General features: G+C 46.7%; 1 protein-coding gene across 1 annotated transcript; it reads left to right on the plus strand.

The window, feature by feature from the left end:
• Positions 1–738: 738 nt before the first annotated feature.
• On the plus strand, positions 739–23835 carry LOC135292094 (eukaryotic initiation factor 4A-I-like; the record flags this gene model as incomplete). Its single annotated transcript, XM_064406331.1, has 11 exons — positions 739–1021; positions 1594–1642; positions 2283–2415; positions 4783–4922; positions 7411–7579; positions 15243–15354; positions 17513–17654; positions 20694–20831; positions 22472–22561; positions 23100–23110; positions 23755–23835. Coding segments are annotated over exons 1-11 (1088 nt in total), but the record flags the coding sequence as incomplete, so codon positions are not given.
• Between the last annotated feature and the right edge of the window lie 922 nt (positions 23836–24757).

Genomic DNA, 24757 nt, shown 5'->3' on the forward strand with positions numbered 1-24757 from the left:
TTTTGGAACCATTTTTTGCAATTTTTGCGGGAATTTTGGGTGATTTTGGGGTTTTTCGGCCTTTTTTGAGTGATTTTGGAAGCATTTTAGTGCTTTTTGTGTCATTTTTGGGGGATTTTGGAACTTTTTTGGGCGATTTCAGGAAAATTTGGGGGGTTTGGGTCATTTTTGGGCCATTTTGGTTCTATTTTGTCATTTTTGGGTCATTTTTGGGCCATTTTGGTTCTGTTTTGTCATTTTTGGGTCATTTTTGAGGGGATTTTGAGGGGATTTTGGGACATTTTGGGGGTTTTGTACAATTTTGGGGCCATTTTTGCAATTTTTGTGGGAATTTTGGGTGATTTTGGGTTTTTTGGGGTTTTTAGCTCATTTTTGTGGGAATTTTGGGTAATTTCGGGACTTTTGTGCCGTTTTGGGGCCATTTTGGGGTGATTTTGTTCCTTTTTGGGTGACTTTGCTCCATTTTGGGGTGATTTTAATTCATTTTTGGGTGATTTTCTCCCATTTTTGCCCCATTTTTTGCCATTTCCCGCCCATTCCGCGGGGGCCGCTCCCACCCCGCGCGGGGGGGGGGGGAGGGTCTCTCCCTCCCCTCCCCCTCCCCCTCCCCACCCCCCCTCCCCTCCCCCTTTCTCATTTCCGGTGCGCGGCCCCTTTAAGAGCCCCTCCCCCTCTTTTAACCCCCTCCCCCATTTAAATTTTCGCTTCTCCCATTTCGGGGGGGACCCCCGAACCCCCCCTTCCCCTCCCCTCACACATGGTTCGCTCCAACCCCGCCCCCTCCGCCATTTTGCGCCCTCACCCCTCCGCGTGGGCGTGGCCTCCACCCTCCCAGCCAATCCCCGCTCAGCGCGGGCGCGGCTCCCCTCTCATCAACCAATCCCCGCGAGCCGTGGGCGTGGCTCGGGGCGGATCAACCCAATGGCGGCGCGGGGGGAGGCGCGGCCTGGGCGCTTTTAAGGCGGCGCCGGGCGGGGGGGCCCGAGCGGAGCGCGGAGATGTCGGCGAGTCACGACAGTCGGTCGGTACCGGGCGGGGGGGAGGGGCACCGGGGCCTCACCGCGAGGGGGGAGGGGAGGATCCCGCCACCGCCGCCTGAGGGAGGGAGGGGGGGGGTGAGGCCTTCAATCCGCGGTTTCTCCCCCCGCGCCGCCATTTCCTGAGGGGAACCCGGCGTTTTTTCGCCGCTTTTCCCTCAGCTGCGTTTTCCCCGCGCGGTTTTTTTGGGGGATTTTTTCGTTTTCTCGCCGTTTTTTGCGCGTTTTTGTTCGGTTTTTTTCCCTTCCTCCCCCCCTCCCCCGCCCACGTGGTCGGCGCCGCGCGCGCGCCTCCATTGTCCCGGCGGGCCGCGGTGACGTCACGCGCGGCGCCGCGCGCTGATTGGCTCACCCCTGCCGGGGCCAACCGAGAGTGGGCGGAGCCTCTCCCTTCACTCCGACTTCCGGCCGGGCCGCGTGGTCGGAGCGGGGCCCGGACGGGGCGACTTCCGGTCACGTGGTGGGGGATAATGGCGGCTCCCGTAATGGCGGCGGGGAAAATGGCGGCGATGTAGTGAGGCAAAGGGGATGACGTCATTGTGTTTCTTCACGGCAGATCTCGCGAGAGCGGCCCTGAGGGGATGGAGCCGGACGGGGTCATCGAGGTCAGGAACTGGGCGGGGCTAAATGCAAAGTGGGCGGGGCTAAAGACAAAGTGGGCGGGGCTAATGCGGAACTGGGAGGGGCTAAAGTTAAACTGGGAGGGACTGGGAGGGGTCTGTACTGGTTTATCCTGGTCTGTACTGGTTTGGGGGGTCAGTACAGGCCCTAACTGGTCTATACTGGTTTGGGGGAGTCTTTACTGGTTTGTACTGGTTTATACTCCCCCAAACCAGTATAAACCAGTGCAGATCCCCTCCCAAACCAGTATAAACCAGTATAAACCAGTACAGACTGGTTTGTGGGGGGCAGTACAGCTCCTAACTGGTCTGTACTGGTTTATACTGGTTTGGGGGAGTCTTTACTGGTTTATACTGGTTTGTGGGGGTGGTTACTGGTTTATACTGGTCTGGGGGGCTGTCTACTGGTTTATTTCAACCCTAACTGGTTGATACTGGTTTATACTGGTTGTTTTGACCTTAACTGGTTGATACTGGTTTGGGGGGGGGTCTGTACTGGTTTATACTGGTTTGTGGGAGTTGTTAGTGGTTTATTCTGGTTTGGGGGGGTCTGTACTGGTTGATACCGGTTCGTACCGGTTCTGTTCCCGCCCTAACTGGTTCCTACTGGTCTGTACTGGTGCAGAGCAACTGGCACGAGGTGGTGGACAGCTTCGACGAGATGAACCTGTCGGAGGCGCTGCTGCGCGGGATCTACGCCTACGGCTTCGAGAAACCCTCGGCCATCCAGCAGAGAGCCATCCTGCCCTGCATCAAAGGTAAAACCAGTATAAACCAGTACAAACCAGTATGGACCAGTATGGATCAATAGAGAGCCATACAGCCCCAGTATAAACCAGTATAGCCCCAGTATGGCGCCTACGGCTTCGAGAAACCCTCGGCCATCCAGCAACGAGCCATCCTGCCCTGCATCAAAGGTAAAACCAGTATAAACCAGTACAAACCAGTATGGACCAGTATGGATCAATAGAGAGCCATACAGCCCCAGTATAAACCAGTATAGCCCCAGTATGGCGCCTACGGCTTCGAGAAACCCTCGGCCATCCAGCAACGAGCCATCCTGCCCTGCATCAAAGGTAAAACCAGTATAAACCAGTATAAACCAGTATAGACCAGTATGGTGTGATACAGCCCCAGTACAGAGCAGTGCAGGCGCTGCTGCGCGGGATCTACGCCTACGGCTTCGAGAAACCCTCGGCCATCCAACAACGAGCGATTCTACCCTGTATTAAAGGTAAAACCAGTATAAACCAGTACAGACCAGTACGGACCAGTATGGATCAATATAGAGGAGTACAGCCCCAGTATAGACCAGTATAGCCCCAGTCTGGCGCCTACGGCTTCGAGAAACCCTCGGCGATTCAACAGCGGGCCATTCTACCTTGTATCAAAGGTAAAACCAGTACAAACCAGTACAGACCAGTACAGACCAGTATAGACCAGTATAGAGCCATACAGCCCCAGTACAGAGCAGTGCAGGCGCTGCTGCGCGGGATCTACGCCTACGGCTTCGAGAAACCCTCGGCCATCCAGCAGCGAGCCATTCTACCTTGTATTAAAGGTAAAACCAGTATAAACCAGTACAGACCAGTATGGACCAGTATGGATCAATATAAACCAGTATAGAGCCATACAGGTACAATACAGCCCCAGTATAGCCCCAGTCTGGCGCCTACGGCTTCAAGAAACCCTCGGCCATCCAGCAGAGAGCCATCCTACCTTGTATCAAAGGTAAAACCAGTATAAACCAGTACAGACCAGTACGGACCAGTATGGATCAATAAAGAGCCATACAGCCCCAGTATAGACCAGTATAGCCCCAGTCTGGCGCCTACGGCTTCGAGAAACCCTCGGCGATTCAACAGCGGGCCATTCTACCTTGTATCAAAGGTAAAACCAGTATAAACCAGTATAGACCAGTATGGATCAATAGAGAGCCATACAGCCCCAGTATAGACCAGTATAGACCAGTACAGATCCAGTCTGGCGCCTACGGCTTCGAGAAACCCTCGGCCATCCAGCAGAGCCATCCTGCCCTGTATTAAAGGTAAAACCAGTATAAACCAGTGTGGACCAGTATAAACCAGTATGGAGCAGCGCGTCCCAGTTCAGCTCAGAGCTCACCTGTTCACGCGTTCACACACACCTGTCACACACGTGTTCATGCGTTCACTCACCTGTCACACACCTGAGCTCACCTGTATTTACCTGTATTAGGCTATGACGTCATCGCTCAGGCCTGGCACAGGTAAAACCTGACACACTTGAGCTGACACACCTGAGCTCACCTGTATTTACCTGTATTAGGCTATGATGTCATCGCTCAGGCCTGGCACAGGTAGAACCTGACACACCTGAGCTGACTCTCCTGAGCTCACCTGTAGGGACACTCACACACCTGTCACTCACCTGAGCTCACCTGTATTTAGGTATTTTAGGCTATGACGTCATCACCCAGACCTGGCATGGGTAAAACCTGTAGTGACACACCTGAGCTCACCTGTAATTACCTGTATTAGGCTATGACGTCATCACTCAGGCCTGGCACAGGTAAAACCTGACACACTCACCTGGAACTCACCTGTGCTCACCTGTATTTAGGTATTTTAGGCTATGACGTCATCTCTCAGGCCTGGCACAGGTAGAACCTGTCACTCACCTGTGCTGACTCACCTGGGCACACCTGTCACTCACCTGAATTTACATATTTTAGGGTATGACGTCATTTATCAGCCCCGGCACGGGTAGAACCTGCACTGACACACCTGTCACTCACCTGCGCTGACACACCTGTCACTCACCTGTCACTCACCTGTGCTGACACACCTGTCACTCACCTGTCACTCACCTGTATTTACATATTTTAGGGTATGACGTCATTTATCAGCCCCGGCACGGGTAGAACCTGCACTGACACACCTGTCACTCACCTGTGCTGACTCACCTGTCACTCACCTGTCACTCACCTGTCACTCACCTGTCACTCACCTGTGTCTCACCTGTCTCCCCAGGCTATGACGTCATCGCGCAGGCGCAGTCGGGCACGGGTAGAACCTGACACACCTGTACTGACTCACCTGTCACTCACCTGTGCTGACTCACCTGTCACTCACCTGTCGTTTCAGGCTATGACGTCATCGCGCAGGCGCAGTCGGGCACGGGTAAAACGGCCACCTTCGCCATCTCCATCCTGCAGCAGGTGGAGCTGGAGCTCAAGGCCACGCAGGCGCTCGTGCTGGCCCCCACCCGCGAGCTGGCCCAGCAGGTACCAGTACAGACCAGTATAAACCAGTATGGGCCGGTTTGAACCGGTAAAAAACCAGTAAAAACCAGTTTAAACTGGTTTGGGGAATGCGGGAAATAGGGGTGGGTGTGCGCACGGCGCCCCCTGGTGGCTGCGAGAGGGGGTGGAGCACCTGGCCAGGAACCAGTACGGACCAGTATGGACCAGTATAACCCAGTATGGACCAGTATAACCCAGTATGGACCAGTATAACCCAGTACGGACTGGTTTGAACCGGTAAACCAGTAAAAACCAGTTTAAACCGGTTTGGGAAATAGGGGTGGGTGTGTGCACGGCGCCCCCTGGTGGCTGCAAGAGGGGGTGGAGCACCTGGCCAGGGACCAGTATAAACCAGTATGGACCAGTATAACCCAGTATGGACCAGTATAACCCAGTATGGACCAGTCCAAACCAGTCCAAACTGATCCAAACCAGTACAAACCAGTATAACCCAGTCCAAACCAGTATAACCCAGTCCAAACCAGTATAAACCAGTACAGACCAGTCCAAACCAGTACAAACCAGTATAAACCATTCCAAACTGGTCTAACCCGGTCCAAACCAGTCCAAACCAGTATAAATCAATTTTAATAGTTCCAAACCAGTATAAACCAGTCCAAACCGGTCCAAACCAGTCCAAACTGATCCAAACCAGTACAAACCAGTATAACCCAGTCCAAACCAGTCCAAACCAGTCCAAACCAGTATAACCCAGTCCAAACCAGTATAGACCAATCCAAACCAGTCCAAACCAGTATAAACCATTCCAAACTGGTCCAAACCGGTCCAACCCAGTCCAAACCAGTATAACCCAGTCCAAACCAGTCCAAATCAGTCCAAACTGATCCAAACCAGTACAAACCAGTATAACCCAGTACAAACTGGTCCAAACCAGTCCGAACTGGTCCAAACCAGTACAGACCAGTCCAAACCAGTATAACCCAGTCCAAACCAGTCCAAACCAGTATAACCCAGTCCAAACTGGTCCAAACCGGTCCAAACCAGTACAGACCAGTCCAAACCAGTATAACCCAGTCCAAACCAGTCCAAACCGGTCCAAACCAGTACAAACCAGTACAAACCAGTATAACCCAGTATCCCCCGGCCGCCTGGGCAGGGCGGGGTCTGACCCCGGCCCCGTCCCGAATCCGGCGGGGGCAGAGCAGCCGCTCCCAGTTCATCCCAGTCCGGCCCGTGCCCAAACTGGTTCATGCCTGGGACACACGGGACCTCACCCGTGACGTCACTGATGACGTCAGCGGTGACGTCATCGGCGGGAAAGGGAAAAATTGGAGGGTTTTGGGGTTTTTTTGGGGATTTTTGTGGGTTTTTTGAGGGAATTTTATTAGGGAGGGGTTTGGGGTTTTTGGGAATTTTTGGGGGAATTTTTTGGGGAATTTTGGGATTTTTGGGGGCTTTGTTAGGGAATTTTGGGGTGTTTTTGGGGTTTTTTTTAGGGTTTTTTGGCGGGATTTTTTTAGGGAGGGGTTTGGGGATTTTTTTAGAGGTTTTGGGGATTTTTTGGGGATTTTTTTTAGGAAGATTTTTGGGACTTTTAGGGATTTTGGGTTTTTTTTTTTCAGGGAATTTTGGGGGTTTTTTGGGTTTTTTTAGAGTTTTTGGGGTATTTTTTTAGGGAGGGGTTTGGGGATTTTTGGGCGTTTTTTGGGGATTTTTGGAGGGAATTTTTGGGATTTTTTTTGGATTTTTAGGGATTTTGGGGTTTTTTTTTAGGGAATTTTCAGGGTTTTTTTAGGTGTTTTTAGGGTTTTTTGGGGGGATTTTTCTAGGGTAGGGTTTGGGGATTTTTGGGCATTTTGGGGGGAATTTTTGGGATTTTTTTTTGGATTTTTGCAGATATTTAGCTTTTTTTGTAATTTTGGGGGTTTTTTTGGGGGGGATGTTTTTAGGGGAGGGTTTGGGGTTTTTTGGGAGATTTTTGGGGGAATTTTTGATTTTTACGGATTTTTTGGGGTTTTTTAGATTTTTTTTTTAATTTTTGGGGTTTTTTAGGGTTTTTTGGGGGGATTTTGGGGTATTTTTGGGGATTTTAGTGGGATTTTGCCATTTTTAATGCAATTTAAGTGGGGTTTTTTCCCCTGATGATGTTGCTAATGACGTCATTGATGACGTCACAGATCCAGAAGGCGCTGATGTCACGCAGTGACTCAATTTAGGTGCCAAAATTGGGGATTTTGATGGGATTTTTAGTATTTTTAATGCAATTCCGCCATTTTTAATGGGATTTGAGTGGGGTTTCTTTCTCTCATGATGTCATTGATGATGTCACTGATGACGTCACAGATCCAGAAGGTGCTGATGGCCCTCGGGGACTCAATTTAGGTGCCAAAATTGGGGATTTTAATGGGATTTTTGGTGTTTTTAACACAATTCCGCCATTTTTAATGGGATTTGAGTGGGGTTTTTTGCCCTGATGACGTCACTGATGACCTCACCGATGACGTCACAGATCCAGAAGGTGGTGATGGCCCTCGGGGACTACATGGGGGCCTCGTGCCACGCCTGCATCGGCGGCACCAACGTCCGGGCCGAGGTGCAGAAGCTGCAGCTGGAGGCGCCGCACGTCGTGGTGGGCACGCCGGGCCGCGTCTTCGACATGCTCAACCGCCGCTACCTCTGTGAGTGAGCCCCAAAAACCCAAAATTCACCCCAAAAATGGAATCAGCGACCCTGAAAACCCCAAAAACGACATCTGGGGGATGAAAAAGGGACAAAAAATGGCCAAAATATGGCCAAAAATGGGCAAAAAATGGCAAAAAATGGGGTTTGGGGTCACTTAACCGCTGATATCTGTGTGAGTGACCCCGAAAACGGGGAAATTCACCCCAAAAACGGATCCAGCCACCCCGAAAACCCCAAAAACGACACCTGGGGGGGCCAAAAGTGACAAAAAATGGCCAAAATATGGCCAAAAATGGGAAAAATCAGAATTAAAATGGGGTTTGGGGTGGCTCAACCGCCGATATCTGTGTGAGTGAGCCCCAAAACGGGGAAATTCACCCCAAAAACGGATCCGGCCACCCCGAAAACCCCAAAAACGACACCTGGGGGATGAAAAAGTGACAAAAAATGGCCAAAATATGGTCAAAAATGGGAAAAATCGCGATTAAAATGGGGTTTGGGTTGGGTCAACTGCCGCTACCTGTGTGAGTGAGCCCGAAAACGGGGAAATTCACCCCAAAAACGGATCTGGCCACCCCGAAAACCCCAAAAACGACACCTGGGGGATGAAAAAGGGACAAAAAATGGCCAAAATCTGGCAAAAAATGGGAAAAATCAGAATTAAAATGGGGTTTGGGGTGGCTCAACCGCCGCTGCCTCTGTGAGTGAGCCCCAAAAACCCAAAACTGACCCCAAAAACGGATCCGGCCACCCCGAAAACCCCAAAAACGACACCTGGGGGATGAAAAAGGGACAAAAAATGGCCAAAATCTGGCCAGAAATATGAAAAATCAGAATTAAAATGGGGTTTGGGGTGGTTAAATTGTCATTTTCTGTGTGAGTGAGCCCAAAAATGGGGAAATTCACCCCAAAAATGGAATCCACGACCCTGAAAACCCCAAAAACGACACCTGGGGCGGCCAAAAGGGACAAAAAATGGCCAAAATATGGCCAAAAATGGGCAAAAATGGGAAAAATCGCGATTCAAGTGGGGTTTGGGGTGGCTCAACCGCCGATATCTGTGTGAGTGAGCCTGAAAATGGGGAAATTCACCCCAAAAATGGAATCAGCGACCCTGAAAACCCCAGAAACGACACCTGGGGGATGAAAAAGGGACAAAAAATGGCCAAAATATGGCCAAAAATGGGCAAAAATGGGAAAAATCACGATTCAAGTGGGGTTTGGGGTGGCTCAACCGCCGATATCTGTGTGAGTGAGCCCGAAAACCCCAAAATTCACCCCAAAAACGGAACCAGCCACCCCGAAAACCCCAAAAACGACACCTGGGGGGACCAAAAGTGACAAAAAATGGCGAAAATATGGCAAAAAATTGGGAAAAATTGGGTTAAATTGGGGGTTGGGGTGGTTTAACTGTCATTTTCTATGTGAGTGAGCCAGAAAATGGGGAAATTCACCCCAAAAACTGAACCAGCGACCCTGAAAACCCCAAAAACGACACCTGGGGTGTGGGATAATGATAAAAAATGGCAAAAATCCCGTTGAAAATGGGGTAAAAACGGTAAAAAGAGGGATTAAAATGGGGTTTGGGGTGGCTCAACCGCCGGTACCTGTGTGAGTGAGCCCCAAAACGGGGAAATTCACCCCAAAAACGGATCCGGCCACCCTGAAAACCCCAAAAACGACACCTGGGGGATGAAAAAGGGACAAAAAATGGCCAAAATCTGGCAAAAAATGGGGAAAATCGCGATTAAAATGGGGTTTGGGGTGGCTCAACCGCCGATATCTGTGTGAGTGAGCCCCAAAACGGGGAAATTCACCCCAAAAATGGAATCAGCGACCCTGAAAACCCCAAAAACGACACCTGGGGCGGCCAAAAGGGACAAAAAATGGCCAAAATATGGCCAAAAATGGGCAAAAATGGGAAAAATCGCGATTCAAGTGGGGTTTGGGGTGGCTCAACCGTCAATATCTGTGTGAGTGAGCCCGAAAACCCCAAAATTCACCCCAAAAACGGATCCGGCCACCCCGAAAACCCCAAAAACGACACCTGGGGGGGCCAAAAGTGACCAAAAATGGCCAAAATATGGCCAAAAATATGAAAAATCAAAATTAAAATGGGGTTTGGGGAGGTTAAATTGTCATTTTCTGTGTGAGGGAGCCCAAAAACCCAAAATTCACCCCCAAAAACGGATCCGGCCACCCCGAAAACCCCAAAAACGACACCTGGGGGATGAAAAAGTGACAAAAAACGGCCAAAATATGGCAAAAAATGGCAAAAATGGGAATTGAAATGGGGTTTGGGGAGGTTTAATTGGGGTTAATTCGGAATTTGGGAATTTGCCAATTTTTGGGAATTTGGGATTTTGGGATTTTGGGGATTTTGGGTCTGGGGTCCAACCCCGTGATGAGCTGCACTTGGAGAGGTTCCCAAATTTGGAGTTTTTAGTCAAAAAATCAAATTTTTGTCAATTTTTTTCATATTTTTCCCATTTTTATGGAATTCTTGCATTTTTTGGGATTGGGATTTTTGGGGAATTTTGGGATTTTGGGGATTTTGGGCTCCTGATGTGTCCCAAATTTGAGTTTTTTAGAAAAAAAATCAAATTTTTATCGATTTTCCCCATTTTTTTACGGATATTTGCGGGATTTTTTTGGATTTTCCCGATTTTTGGGTTTCAGATTTTTGGGATTTTGGGTCTGGGGTCCCCCCCCGTGATGAGCTGCACTTGGGGGGGGTCCCAAATTTGGAATTTTTAGGTAGAAATTTGAATTTTTATCGATTTTTTTGTGGATTTTTGTTGGATTTTTTTGGATTTTCCCAATTTTTAGGTTTTGAATTTTTGGGAATTTTGGGAACTTGGGAATTTTGGGTTTTTTGGGATTTGGGGGTCCCGATGTGGTCCCAAATTTTGGGTTTTTTAGAAAAAAAAATTGATTTTTTAATTGATTTTTTTGCGGATTTTTGCGGAATTTTTTGGGATTTTCCCAATTTTCGGGTTTCAGATTTTTGGGATTTTTGGGAATTTGGGAATTTTGGGATTTTTGGGCTCCTGACATGGTTCCAAATTTGGAATTTTCACTAAAAAATTCAAATTTTTGTCGATTTTCTTCCAATTTTTTCCCGTTTTTTTTTATTTTCCCGATTTTTGGGATTGGGATTTTTGGGAATTTCAGTATTTTGGGATTTTTGGGATTTTGGGCTCCCAATGTGGTCCCAAATTTGGGATTTTTCCGTAAAAAAATCAAATTTTATCGATTTTTCCCCATTTTTTTACGGATTTTTGCGGGGTTTTTTGGATTTTCCCGATTTTTGGGATTGGATTTTTGGGATTTTGGGATTTTTGGGAATTTTGGATTTTGGGCTCCTGACATGGTTCCAAATTTGGGATTTTCACTAAAAAAATTCAAATTTTTGTCGATTTTCTTCCAATTTTTTTCCCGTTTTTTGGGATTTTTGCATTTTTTGGGATTGGGATTTTGGGAATTTGGGAATTTGGGGGATTTTGGTCTGGGGTCCCCCCCCGTGATGAGCTGCACTTGGGGGGGGTCCCAAATTTGGAGTTTTTAGTAAAAAAAAAATCAAATTTTTTGACAATTTTTTCATATTTTTCCCATTTTTTTGGATTTTTCCAATTTTTGGGATTTTTGGGGAATTTCAGGATTTTTGGGAATTTGGGATTTTTGGGATTTTGGGCTCCTGACATGGTTCCAAATTTGGGATTTTTCACTAAAAAATTCAAATTTTTATCGATTTTCTTCCAATTTTTTTCCCGTTTTTTGGGATTTTTGCATTTTTTGGGTCTGGGATTTTTGGAATTTTGGGAATTTGGGGGATTTTGGGTCTGGGGTCCCCCCCCGTGATGAGCTGCACTTGGGGGGGTCCCAAATTTGGAGTTTTTAGTAAAAAAAAAATCAAATTTTTTGACAATTTTTCATATTTTTCCCATTTTTTTGGATTTTTCCAATTTTTGGGATTTTTGGGGAATTTCAGGATTTTGGGAATTTGGGATTTTTGGGATTTTGGGCTCCTGACATGGTTCCAAATTTGGGATTTTTCACTAAAAAATTCAAGTTTTTGTCGATTTTCTTCCAATTTTTTTCCCGTTTTTTGGATTTTCCCGATTTTTGGGTTTCAGATTTTTGGAATTTGGGATTTTGGGATTTGGACTCCCAAGAGGGTCACAAATTTGGGCTTTTTTTGTAAAAAATTCAAATTTTTATCAATTTTCCCCCATTTTTTACGGATTTTTGCAGGGTTTTTTGGGATTTTCGGATTTTTGGGTCTGGGATTTTTGGGAATTTTGGGATTTTTGGGATTTTGGGAATTTTGGATTTTTGGGATTTTGGGCTCCTGACATGGTTCCAAATTTGGTATTTTTCAGTAAAAAATTCAAATTTTTGTCGATTTTCTTCCAATTTTTTTCCCGTTTTTGGATTTTTGCATTTTTTGGGATTGGGATTTTTGGGAATTTGGGAATTTTTGGGATTTTGGGGATTTTGGGTCCCCCCCGTGATGAGCTGCGTGTCACCTGACCCCGGGGCGGCCCCGGCCCCGCGTCCTGCGCGGCCCCGGCCCCGAAACCCCGCGGGGCTGATCAGCGCCAGGCCTGAGGGGGGCACCCAAACCACCCAAATTCACCCCAAAAATCCAAATTCCCACCAAAAATCTGAAATTCAGAACGAAAATACAAAAATTGGCAAAAAAATAATGAAATTTATCCCAAAAAAACCCAAAAACTACCGCAAAAATCCCAAAATTCACCCCAAAAATCCAAAATTCTGACCAAAAATCTGAAATTTACCCTGAAAAAAACCCAAAATTTGCCTCAAAAATCCCAAAATTTATCACAAGTTTCCTCAAAAATCCAAATTCAACCCAAAAATCCAAAAATCAGAAGTTTATCCTGAAAAAAAAGCCAAATTTTGCCTCAAAAATCCCAAAATTTATCGCAAAAAAAATTTTCTCAAAAATCCAAAATTCAACCCAAAACACCAGAATTCTGATCAAAAATCCAAAATTCAGCCCAAAAAAACCTAAAATTCCCCCAAAAATCACAAATTCCGAACAAAAATCTGAAATTCCGAACAAAAATAGAAAAATTGGCAAAAAAATAATGAAATTTATCCCAAAAAACCCCACAAACTACCTCAAAAATTGCAAAATTCAGCCCAAAACACCCAAAATTCAGCCCAAAAACCCAAAACTCCCAAAAAAATCTGAAATTCAGAACAAAAATACAAAAATTGGCAAAAAAATTAATGAAATTTATCCCAAAAAAACCACCGCAAAAATCGCAAAATTCAGCCCAAAACACCCAAAATTCAGCCCAAAAATCCAAAATTCCCAACAAAAATCTGAAATTTAACCCAAAAATCCAAAATTCTGACCAAAAATCTGAAATTTATCCTGGAAAAAAACCCAAAATTTGCCTCAAAAATCCCAAAATTTATCGCCAAAAAATTTTCTCAAAAATCAAAAATTCAACCCAAAATTTATCCCAAAATTCCAAATTTACCCCAAAAATCACAAATTCTGACCAAAAACCGAAATTCCGAACAAAAATACAAAATTTTGCACCAAAAAAATGAAATTTGTCCAAAAACCCCCCACAAACTATCTCAAAAATCCCAAAATTCAGCCCAAAAAATCCAAAATTCACCCCAAAAATACCAAATTCCCAACAAAAATCTGAAATTTAACCCAAAAATCCAAAATTCTGACCAAAAATCTGAAATTTACCCTGAAAAAAAACTAAAATTTGCCTCAAAAATCCCAAAATTTATCACAAGTTTCCTCAAAAATCCAAAATTCAACCCAAAAATCTGAAATTCACCCCAAAAATCAGAAGTTTATCCTGAAAAAAACCAAATTTGCCTCAAAAATCCCAAAATTCACCCCAAAAATCTGAAATTCTGATCAAAAATTGAAAATTCAGAACAGAAATATTGAAATTTAGCACAAAAAACCCCAAAATCCCAAATTTATCCCAAAAATAATGGAATTTATCCCACAAAACCCCAAAAATTACCCTCAAAAATCCCAAAATTCAGCCTAAAAAAAAACCCAAATCACAAATTCTGACCAAAAATGCCAAATTCACCCCAAAAAATGAAAATTTTGACCAAAAATAATGAAATTTATCCCAAAAATCCCCAAAATTCACCTGAAAATCCCCAAATCCGCCTGGAAACCCCAAATTCTCCCCAAATCCCAGAAAATTCTCCTGAAATTCTCCAAAAATTCCCCAAAATTTTCCCAAAATTCCATTTTTTAGCCCCAAAATCCCTCCCAGAACCCTCAAAAAAATCACCAAAAATTCCCCTAAAATCCCCATTTTTCCTCCTAAAAACCCCAAGAAAACTGCAAAAAAATTCCCAAATCCTCTAAAAATCCCAATTTTTTCCCAAAACTCACCCAAAAATTTCCCAAATTTTCTTAAAATTCCTCCTAAAAATCCTCAAATAAATGCAAAAAAAATCCCCTAAAAATCCCCATTTTTTTCCAAAAAACCCCCTAAAAAATCAAAAAAAAAATCCCAAAAAATCCCAAATCCTCTAAAAATCCCAATTTTTCCCAAAACTCACCCAAAAATTTCCCAAATTTTCTCAAAATGCCTCCTAAAAATCCTGAAATAAATGTGAAAAAAAATCACCAAAAATTCCCCTAAAATCCCCATTTTTCCTCCTAAAAACCCCCAAGAACCGCCCAAAAAATCCCAAAAAATCGCAAAAAATCCCCAATGTTCTAAAAACCCCAAATTTTCCCAAAACTTCATTTTTTAGCCCCAAACTTTTCCCAAAAATTCACCCACAATCTCTGAAAAAAAACCTCAAAAATTCCCCAAAAATCCCATTTTTCCTCCAAAAACGCCAAAAACCGCCAAAAAAAATCTGAAAAAAATCCCAAAAAAATCCCCAAATCCCTAAAACTCAGAAATTTTCCCAAAATTGTCCGTTTTTAGCCCCAAAATTCATCAAGATGTTCGTGCTGGACGAGCGGACGAGATGCTGAGCCGCGGCTTCAAGGATCAGCCCCAAAATCCCCAAAATTCACCTGAAAATCCCCAAATCTGCCTGGAAACCCCAAATTCTCCCAAATGCCTGAAAATTCTCCAAAAATTCCCCAAATTTTCCCAAAATTCCATTTTTTAGCCCCAAAATCCTCCCAGAACCCTCAAAAAAATCACCAAAATTCCCCTAAAATCCCCATTTTTCCTCCTAAAAACCCCCAAAAAATTCCAAAAAATTCCAAATCCTCTAAAAAACCAATTTTTTCCCAAATTATCCCAAAAATTTTCCAAAAATTTCCCAAATTTTTTCAAAAATTCCCCGAAATCCCCGTAAAAATCCTCAGATAAATGCGAAAAAATCCCCTAAAATCCTCATTTTTCCTCCAAAAAACCCCCAAAAAATGCAAAAAAAATCCCAAAAAAATCTCAAAAAATCCCCAATGTTCTAAAATTCAGAAATTTTCCCAAAATTTCAGTTTTTAACCCCAAAATTCTCCAAGACTCCATCCAGAACCCTGCGAAAAATCACCAAAAATTCCCCTAAAATCCTCATTTTTCCTCCAAAAAACGCCCAAAAAACGCCAAAAAAAATCCAAAAAAATCCCAAAGTTCTACAAATCCCAAATTTTCCCAAAATTGTCGTTTTTAGCCCCAAAATTCATCAAGATGTTCGTGCTGGACGAGGCGGACGAGATGCTGAGCCGCGGCTTCAAGGATCAGATCTACGACATCTTCCAGAAGCTCAGCGGGAACACGCAGGTGGGGGGACCCCAAATCGCCCCAAAAAACCCCAAAATCCCCAAAAAAAACAAAACCCCAAAAATTTGACGTCGGTTTGGCAAAAAATCCCGGAAAAAAACGGCCCCAAAAAGGCCCAAAATTGGAGGATTTCGCCCCAAAAAAAGCCAGCGGTGACGGCGCGGCGCCCCCTGGTGGATGTGGTGGTAAGGGAGGATTTGGGGGAAAATTTGGGGATTTTGGGGAAAATTTGGGGTTTTTGGGGAAATTTTGGGGTTTTTGGGGGTTTGGGGGTGGGTGGGAAATCCTAAAAAATTTTTGGGTGAAAATTGGTGGGTTTTGGGTTTTTTTTTAGGGAAATTTTTGGGGGGTTTTTAGGTAAAATTGGGGGTTTTTAGAAGGGTTTTTTTTGGGAAATTTTGGGGTTTTTGGGGGTTTGGGGTGGGTGGAAAAGGCTAAAAAATTTTTGGGTGAAATTTGGGATTTTTGGGGTTTTTTTCAGGGAATTTTTGGGGATTTGGGGGATTTTTCGGGGTTTTTGAAGGGATTTTTGGGAGGAATTTTGGGTTTTAATTTGAATTTTTTTGGGTTTTTGTGGGTTTGGGGGTGGGTGGGAAATCCTAAAATATTTTGGGGGAAATTTGGGATTTTTGGGTTTTTTTCAGGGAATTCTTGGGATTTTATGGGGATTTTTTTGGGGAATTTTAGGGATTTTTTGAGGGCATTTTGGGGTTTTATTTGGAATTTTTTGGGGGAAAATTTGGGGTTTTTGGGGGTGGTTGGAAAATCCTAAAAAAATTTGGGGATTTTGGGGGGAATTTTGGGGTTTTTTAGGGGAACTTTGGGGGTTTGTAAAGGGATTTTTGGGAGGAATTTTTGGGTTTAATTTGAATTTTTTGGGGGGAAAATTTTGGGGTTTTGGGGTTTTTTGGGCTCCTGGCCCCATTTTTTGTGGTTCTTGGGGGTGGTTTTGGGGGTTTTTTGGGGGTCCCGAGTCTGGTTTTTGGGGTCCTGACCCCATTTTTTGGGGTGCCAACCCCATTTTTTGGGGTCCCGAGTCCATTTTTTGGGTTGTTGGGGGTGGTTTTGGGGGTTTTTTGGGCTCCTGACCCCACTTTTTGGGGTGCCAACCCCATTTTTTGGGGTGCCAACGCCATTTTTTGGGGTCCCCGAGTCCGTTTTCTAGGGTCCTGACCCCGTTTTGGGGTGCCGAGTCTGATTTTGGGGTCCTGACCCCATTTTTTGGGGTTCTTGGGGGTGGTTTTGGGGTCTTTTTGGGCTCCTGACCCCATTTTTGGGGTGCCAACCTCATTTTTTGGGGTCCCGAGTCCATTTTTTTTGGGGTTCTTGGGGGTGGTTTTGGGGGTTCTTTGGGGTGCTGACCCCATTTTTTGGGGTCCTGACCCCATTTTTTTGGGTCCCGAGTCCATTTGTTGGTGTGCCAACCCCATTTTTGGGGTCCTGACCCCATTTTTTGGGGTCCCGAGTCCATCTTTTGGGGTTCTTGGGGGTGGTTTTGGGGTTTTTTGGGGTGCCAACCCCATTTTTTGGGGTCCCGAGTCCGTTTTTCGGGGGTGCTGACCCCGTTTTGGGGGTGCCCCGCCCCGCAGGTGGTGCTGGGGTGGATTTTGGGGTTTCCAAGGGTGGTTTTGGGGGTTTTTTGGGGTGCTGACCCCATTTTTTTGGGTCCCGAGTCCATCTTTTGGGGTTCTTGGGGGTGGTTTTGGGTTTTTTGGGCTCCTGACCCCATTTTTTGGGCTCCTGACCCCATTTTTTGGGGTGCCAACCCCATTTTTTGGGTCCCGAGTCCGTTTTCTGGCTCCTGACCCCGTTTGGGGGTGCCAAGTCTGATTTTGGGGTCCTGACCCATTTTTTGGGGTTGTTGGGGATGGTTTTGGGGGTTTTTGGGCTCCTGACCCCATTTTTTGGGGTCCCGAGTCCATTTTCGAGGGTCCTGACCCCATTTTTTGGGCTCCTTTTTCATTTTTTGGGTTCTTGGGGGTGGTTTGGGGTTTTTTGGGGTGCTGACCCTGTTTTTTGGGGTCCCGAGTCCATTTTTGGGGTCCTGACCCTGTTTTTTTGGGGTCCCGAGTCCGTTTTTTGGGGTCCCGAGTCCGTTTTTTGGGTCCCGAGTCCGTTTTTGGGGTGCTGACCCCGTTTTCGGGCTGCCCGCCCCGCAGGTGTGCTGCTGTCGGCCACCATGCCGCTGGACGTGCTGGAGGTGACCAAGAAGTTCATGCGGGAGCCGATCCGCATCCTGGTCAAGAAGGAGGAGCTGACGCTCGAGGGCATCCGCCAGTTCTACATCAACGTCGAGAGGGAGGTGGGATTTGGGGGGATTTCAGGGATTTTGGGGGGTTTGGGGGATTTCTGGGATTTTTGGGAGATTTTTTTGGGGGGATTTCTGGGATTTTGGAGGGATTATTTGGGGTTTTTCGGGGATTATTTGGGGTTTTTGGGGGAATTTCTGGGATTTTTGGGGGATTATTTGGGATTTTTGGGGCATTTTTGGTACATTTTGGTCAATTTTGGGCCGTTTTTGGTCCATTTTGGGTTAATTTGGGTTACTTTAGCTCAATTTGGTCCATTTTGATCCATTTTGGGTAATTTTTAGTCCATTTTGGCTCAATTTGGTCCATTTTGGTCCATTTTGGGTCCATTTTGGACCATTTTTGGTCCTTTTTGGACCATTTTACCTCAATTTTGGTACATTTTGGGTTCATTTTGATAATTTAGTTCATTTTTGGCCCATTTTGGATCATTTTTGGTCCATTTTGGGTCAATTTTGATCCATTTCGGGTCATTTTGGGTCAGTTTTGGGTCAATTTTGGGTCATTTTTAGCCCATTTTGGGTCATTTTTGGTCCATTTTTGGCCCATTTTGTATCATTTGGTCCATTTGGTGTCATTTTGGGTCCATTTTGGCTCAATTTTGGCTCAATTTTTCAGTCATTTTAGGTCCATTTTGGGTCATTTTTGGCCCATTTTGGATAATTTTTGGTCCATTTTGGGTTAATTTGGGTTATTTCAGTTCATTTTTAGTCCATTTTGAGTCATTTTTAGCCCATTTTGGCTCAATTTGGTCCATTTTGGCCCTTTTTGGTCCATTTTGATCAATTTTGGTCCACTTTAGCTCATTTTAGGTCCATTTTGGGTCATTTTAGCTCCATTTCGGGTCATTTTGGGTTAATTTTGGGTCAACTTTGCCCATTTCGGGTCAGTTTTTTTTGCCCATTTTTGCCCAATTTCGGCTCATTTCTCTCTCCCCCCCCCCCGTGCCCCTCCCCCCGCATGGTCTCAGGATTTGTGGGTGGTCCCGTGGCCCCCCGCAGTGACCCATGCCACAGCGACCCTCCCCCCCCGAACCATGGGCCGCCCCTCCCCCACCGTGGGGCCGGCCCCTGAGCGGGGGGGACACGCCCGGGGGTGGGGAGGGGAAATTTGGGAACATTTTGGGGAAAAATTTGGGTCATTTTGGGGTGATGTGGGTCATGTTGGGGCCGTTTGGGGACATTTTGGGATAATTTAGGTCATTTTAGGGTCATTTTGGGGAAATTTGGGTCATTTGGGGTAATTTTGGGTCATTTTGGGGTAACTTGGGGTCATTTTTGTCAGTTTGGGAAAATCTGGGGTCATTTTGGGTTATTTGGGATCACTTGGGATAATTCCGGGTCATTTTGGGGTCAGTTCTGGTCATTTTGGGTCATTTAAGGATAATTTGGGGTCAGTTTGGTCATTTTGGGGTCACTTTGGGTCATTTTAGGTCATTTTGGGGCACTTTGGGGTCAGTTCTGCTCATTTGGGTCATTTTGGGAAAATTTGGGTCATTTTGGGGTCACTTTGGGTCATTTTGGGGTGATTTTGAGGTTATTTTGGGTCATTTTTGGATGATTTGAGGTTATTTTGGGTCATTTGAGAATAATTTGGGGTCAGTTTGGTCATTTGGGGGCATTTTGGGTAATTTTGGGATAAATTTGGGTCATTTTGGGATAATTTGGGGTCATTTTGGGACATTTGAGTGCAGTTTGGGGTCAGTTTTGGTCATTTTGGGGTCATTTTGAGGTTATTTTGGGTTATTTTCAGATATTTGGGGTCATTTTGGTGTCATTTTTTGCCATTTTGGGTAATTTGGGGTCAGTTTGGGGTAATTTGGGTCAATTTGGGGTAATTGGGGTCATCTTCGGGTCATTTCTGGTCACTTTGGGATAATTTGGGGTCATTTTCGGATAGTTTGAGGTTATTTTGGGTCATTTTGGGATAAGTTGGGTCATTTTAGGTCATTTTTGGGGTCATTTTAGGTCATTTTTGGTAATTTTGGGATAATTTGGGGACATTTTGGGTCATTTGGGGTCATTTTGTGATAATTTGGGTCATTTTGGGTCATTTTTTGCCATTTTGGGGATAATTTGGGGTCAGTTTGGATCAATTTTAGGTCACTTTTTGGTCACTATGGACCAGTGGTCACTCAGTGGTCACTCAGGGTCACTCAGGGTCATTCCTCCGGCCAGGAGTGGCAGCTGGACACTGGGCGTGACCTGGGGGTCACATTGCGGTCACTTTTGGCCACTTTTTGACCACTTTTGGGTCAGTTTTGGGTCAGTTTTGGGACATTTTTGGTCACTATGAACCAGTGGTCACTCAGTGGTCACTCAGGGTCATTCCTCCGGCCAGGAGTGGGCAGCTGGACACTGGGAGTGACCTGGGGGTCACTGGGGGTCACTTTTGGGTCATTTCTGGATCAATTTTCGGTCATTTTTGGTCATTTTTTGGACATTTTTGGTCACTATTGACCAGTGGTCACTCAGTGGTCACTCAGGGTCACTCAGGGTCATTCCTCCGGCCAGGAGTGGCAGCTGGACACTGGGAGTGACCTGGGGGTCACTGGGGGTCACTTTTGGCCACTTTTTGGCCAATTTTGATGACTTTTGGGTCAGTTTTGGGTCACTATTGACCAGCGGTCACTCAGTGGTCACTCAGGGTCACTCAGGGTCATTCCTCCGGCCAGGAGTGGCAGCTGGACACTGGGAGTGACCTGGGGGTCACTTTGGGGTCAGTTTTGGCCACTTTTTGGCCAATTTTGGGTCATTTTTGGTCACTATGAACCAATGGTCACTCAGTGGTCACTCAGCGGTCACTCAGGGTCACTCAGTGGTCACTCAGGGTCACTCAGTGGTCATTCCTCCGGCCAGGAGTGGCAGCTGGACACTGGGAGTGACCTGGGGGTCACTTTGGGGTCAGTTTTGGCCACTTTTGGATCATTTTGGGTCAGTTTTGGGTCAGTTTTGGGACATTTTTTGCTCAGTATGGACCAGTGGTCACTCAGTGGTCACTCAGGGGTCACTCAGGGTCATTCCTCCGGCCAGGAGTGGAAGCTGGACACGCTGTGTGACCTCTACGAGACGCTGACCATCACGCAGGCGGTCATCTTCATCAACACCCCGCCGCAAGGTGGACTGGCTGACCGAGAAGATGCACGCAGGGACTTCACCGTGTCCGCAATGGTCAGTGATGGTCACTCGGGGTCAGTGATGGTCACTCAGGGGTCACTCAGGGGTCAGGGGTCACTCAGGGGTCACTGGCTGACCGAGAAGATGCACGCCAGAGATTTCACTGTGTCCGCAATGGTCAGTGGTCACTCCTGGTCACTCAGGGGTCACTCAGTGGTCAGTGATGGTCACTCAGGGGTCACTCGGGTCAGTCAGGGGTCAGTGATGGGTCAGTGATGGTCAGTGGTCACTCAGGGGTCAGTGGTCACTCAGGGGTCACTCAGAGGTCACTGGCTGACCGAGAAGATGCACGCGAGAGATTTCACCATGTCCGCAATGGTCAGTGATGGTCACTCAGTGATGGTCACTCAGGTCACTCAGGGTCAGTCAGGGGTCAGTGGTCACTCAGTGGTCAGTGAGGGTTATTAGGGGTCAGTGATGGTCACTCAGGGGTCAGTGAGGGTCATTAGGGGTCAGTGGTCACTCAGGGGTCACTCAGTGGTCACTCGGGTCAGTCAGGGGTCAGTGGTCACTCAGGGGTCACTCAGGGTCACTCATGGTCACTCAGGGGTCAGTGAGGGTTATTAGGGGTCAGTGATGGTCACTCAGGGGTCACTCAGGGTCACTCGTGGTCACTCGTGGTCAGTCAGGGGTCAGTGGTCACTCAGGGGTCACTCAGGGTCACTCATGGTCACTCAGGGGTCAGTGAGGGTTATTAGGGGTCAGTGATGGTCACTCAGGGGTCAGTGGTCACTCAGGGGTCACTCAGGGGTCACTCAGGGTCACTCAGGGGTCAGTGAGGGTTATTAGGGGTCAGTGATGGTCACTCAGGGTCACTCAGGGGTCACTCGTGGTCACTCATGGTCAGTGGGGGAGGGGTCATCGCTCACTTTGGGGTCAGTGGTCAGCACGGGTGGGGGAGGGGCCAAGTCCCCGAATTTTGGCATTTTGGGGCTCCAAAATGGGAAATTTTAAGGAAAAAACCCCAAATTTTGGGGTGGGGGGAGGGGCAGAAAGTTTGGGGGCAGGGCTTAAAGATTGGGGGAGGGGTTTGAGGAAGGGGGTGGAGCCTAAAGGGTGGGGGAGGGGAAAAATCTAAAATTTTTGGGGTTTTAAGGCTCCAAATTGTGGTTTTTTTGGGAAAAAACCCAAATTTTTGGGGTGGGGGAGGAACTAAAGGGTGGGGGAGGGGTCTGAGGGTGGGGGTGGAGCCTAAAGGGTGGGGGAGGGGGGAAAAATCCTAAAATTGGGATTTTTAAAGCCCCAAATGGGAAATTTTTGGGGAAAAAAACCCAAAATTTTGGGGGGTGGGGGAGGGGCTTGAGGGTGGGGGAGGGGCAAAAACCTGAAATTTTGGCATTTTTGGGGCTCCAAAATGGGAATTTTTTGAGGGGAAAAAAAAAATTTGGGGTGGGGGAGGGGCTTAAAAATTGGGGGAGGGGCTTGTGGAAGGGGGTGGAGCCTAAAGGGTGGGGGAGGGGGCAAAATCCTAACATTTGGGATTTTTAAAGCCCCAAAATGGGAAATTTTTGGGGGAAAAAACCCAAATTTTTGGGATGGGGGAGGGATTAAAGGGTGGGGGGAGGGGCTTGAGGGAGGGGGCGGGGTTTCGGGGAGGGGGCGGGGCCTGCCGTGACCCCGCCCCTCCCCCCCAGCACGGGGACATGGACCAGAAGGAGCGTGACGTCATCATGCGGGAATTCCGCTCGGGCTCCAGCCGGGTGCTGATCACCACCGACCTGCTGGTCAGTGCCGCCCCTCCCCCACCCCCCGCGGGGCCCCTCCCCCGCCCCCGGCCAACCCCTCCCCCACCCTGGAAAAAATTTCCGGTGAAAAACCCCCAAAATTTGGGGAAAAAAATAAAAGATTTTGGGGGATTTTAATTAAAAGCTGGGGTCTGTGCCCCTCCCCCACCCCCGCCCCGAGCCCCTCCCCCACCCCCGGCCAACCCCTCCCCCACCCAGGAAAAATTCATGCGGAAAAAAACCCCCAAAAATTTGTGAAAAAAAAAAAAAAAAAACAAAAATTGGGGAAAAAACCCAAAAATTCTGTGAAAAAAAAAAATTCCAATTTTTGGTGTTTTTTTTAGTTAAAATTTGGGTCCTGCCCCTCCCCCACCCCGACCAGGGCCCCTCCCCCACCCCCGTGGAAAAAAACCCCAAAATTTGTGAAAAAAACCAATTTTTTTTTTTTTAGAAAAAAATCCTATTTTGGGGGTTTTTTAATTAAAGTTTTGAGGCTTCTGCCCCTCCCCCACCCCTGGTCGACCCCTCCCCCACCCAGGAAAAATTCCGGTGGAAAAAAACCCCAAAATTTGTGAAAAAAATCCAAAAAAAATTGATAAAAGAAAATCCAATTTTTGGGGTTTTTTAAATTAAAATTTTGATGTTTGTGCCCCTCCCCCCAAAAACCCCCAAAATTTTGGGACTTATTTTTCCTTATTCAAACCCCTCCCCCCACCCTTCAGCCCATCCCCCACCCTTTGGCCCCTCCCCCCACCCTTTAAACCACCCCATTTTTTCCCCATTTCCTCCCCAAAACCCCAAAATTTTGGTTTTTTTCCCCCTCCCCCCCCCACCCCTTTAAGCCCCTCCCCCACCTCTTTAAGCCCTCCCCCCCACTGACCGCCCCTCCCCCACCCCTTCAAAACCCCATTTTTTTCCTCATTTCCTCCCCCAAAACCCCAAAATTCCGGGATTTTTTCCCCCTCCCCCACTCCCTGTGCCCCTCCCCCACCCCGTGGCCCTCCCCCACCTTTTCAAGCCCCTCCCCCACCCATTTTGCCCCTCCCCCACCCCTTAAAATCCCTTTCTTTCCCTCATTTCCTCCCCCAAAACCCCCAAAATTTCGGGATTTTTCCCCCCTCCCCCACTCCCTGTGCCCCTCCCCCCACCCGCGGCCCCTCACCCCCCGCTGACCGCCCCTCCCCCACCCCCAGCCGCGCGGCATCGACGTCCAGCAGGTGTCCGCTGGTGATCAACTACGACCTGCCCACCAACCGCGAGAACTACATCCACCGGTGGGGGAGGGGCGCCCGGGGGGGTGGGGGAGGGGTGAGGGGTGGGGGAGGGGCTGAGGGGTGGGGGAGGGGCTGAGTGGGAAAAAAAACCCGAAATTTTTGGGGTTCCGGGGGAGGAAATGGGGGAAAAATGGGGTTTGAAGGGGTGGGGGAGGGGCACATTGTGGGGGGAGGGCGGTCAGGGTGGGGAGGAGCTGAGGGGTGGGGGAGGGGCTGAGGAGGAAAAAAGCCCAAAATTTTGGGGGGTTTCGGGGGAGGAAATGGGAGGAAAATGGGGGTGAAGGGGTGGGGGAGGGGCATCGCTTTTATTTCCCAAAAATCTCAATTTTTTTCCCCTAAAAATCCAAATTTTTACCAATTCTTCCCCCTAAAAATTCCAATTTCTCGCCAATATTTTTCCCCCCCAAAAAAAAAAAAACTTTTTTGGGAGGATTTTTTTTAAATTCCTAATTCCATTAAAAACCTTTTTTTATAGCAAAAAGCTGATTTTTTTTAAGCCAAATTTTCCTAAAGACATTTCAACTTTCACCAATTTTTCCCGTAAAAATTGGAATTTTCCCACTCAAATTTTAAGTCACTTTTTGGGGGATTTTTTTGACATTTTGGGGGGATTTTTTGGGATTTTTTTTTAGGAATTTTTGAGAATTTTTAGGGATTTTTATCCCCCAATTTTTTTCCGTTTTTGACCCAAAATTCAGAATTTTTTTGACATTTTTGGGGGGATTTTTTTTTTTTTAGATTTTTTGGGGGATTTCTTGATAATTTTTGGGGATTTTTTTCTCCGGTTTTGACCCAACATTTGTATTTTTTCGGCATTTTTGGGGGATTTCTTTTGAGATTTTTTAGGAATTTTGGGATTTTGTTAGGAATTTTTGGGATATTTTTTGATAAATTTTGGGATTTTTTTCTCCCGTTTATGAAC

The sequence above is a fragment of the Passer domesticus genome, unplaced genomic scaffold, assembly GCF_036417665.1.
Source record: "Passer domesticus isolate bPasDom1 unplaced genomic scaffold, bPasDom1.hap1 HAP1_SCAFFOLD_198, whole genome shotgun sequence".
NCBI classification, from domain to species: domain Eukaryota; kingdom Metazoa; phylum Chordata; class Aves; order Passeriformes; family Passeridae; genus Passer; species Passer domesticus.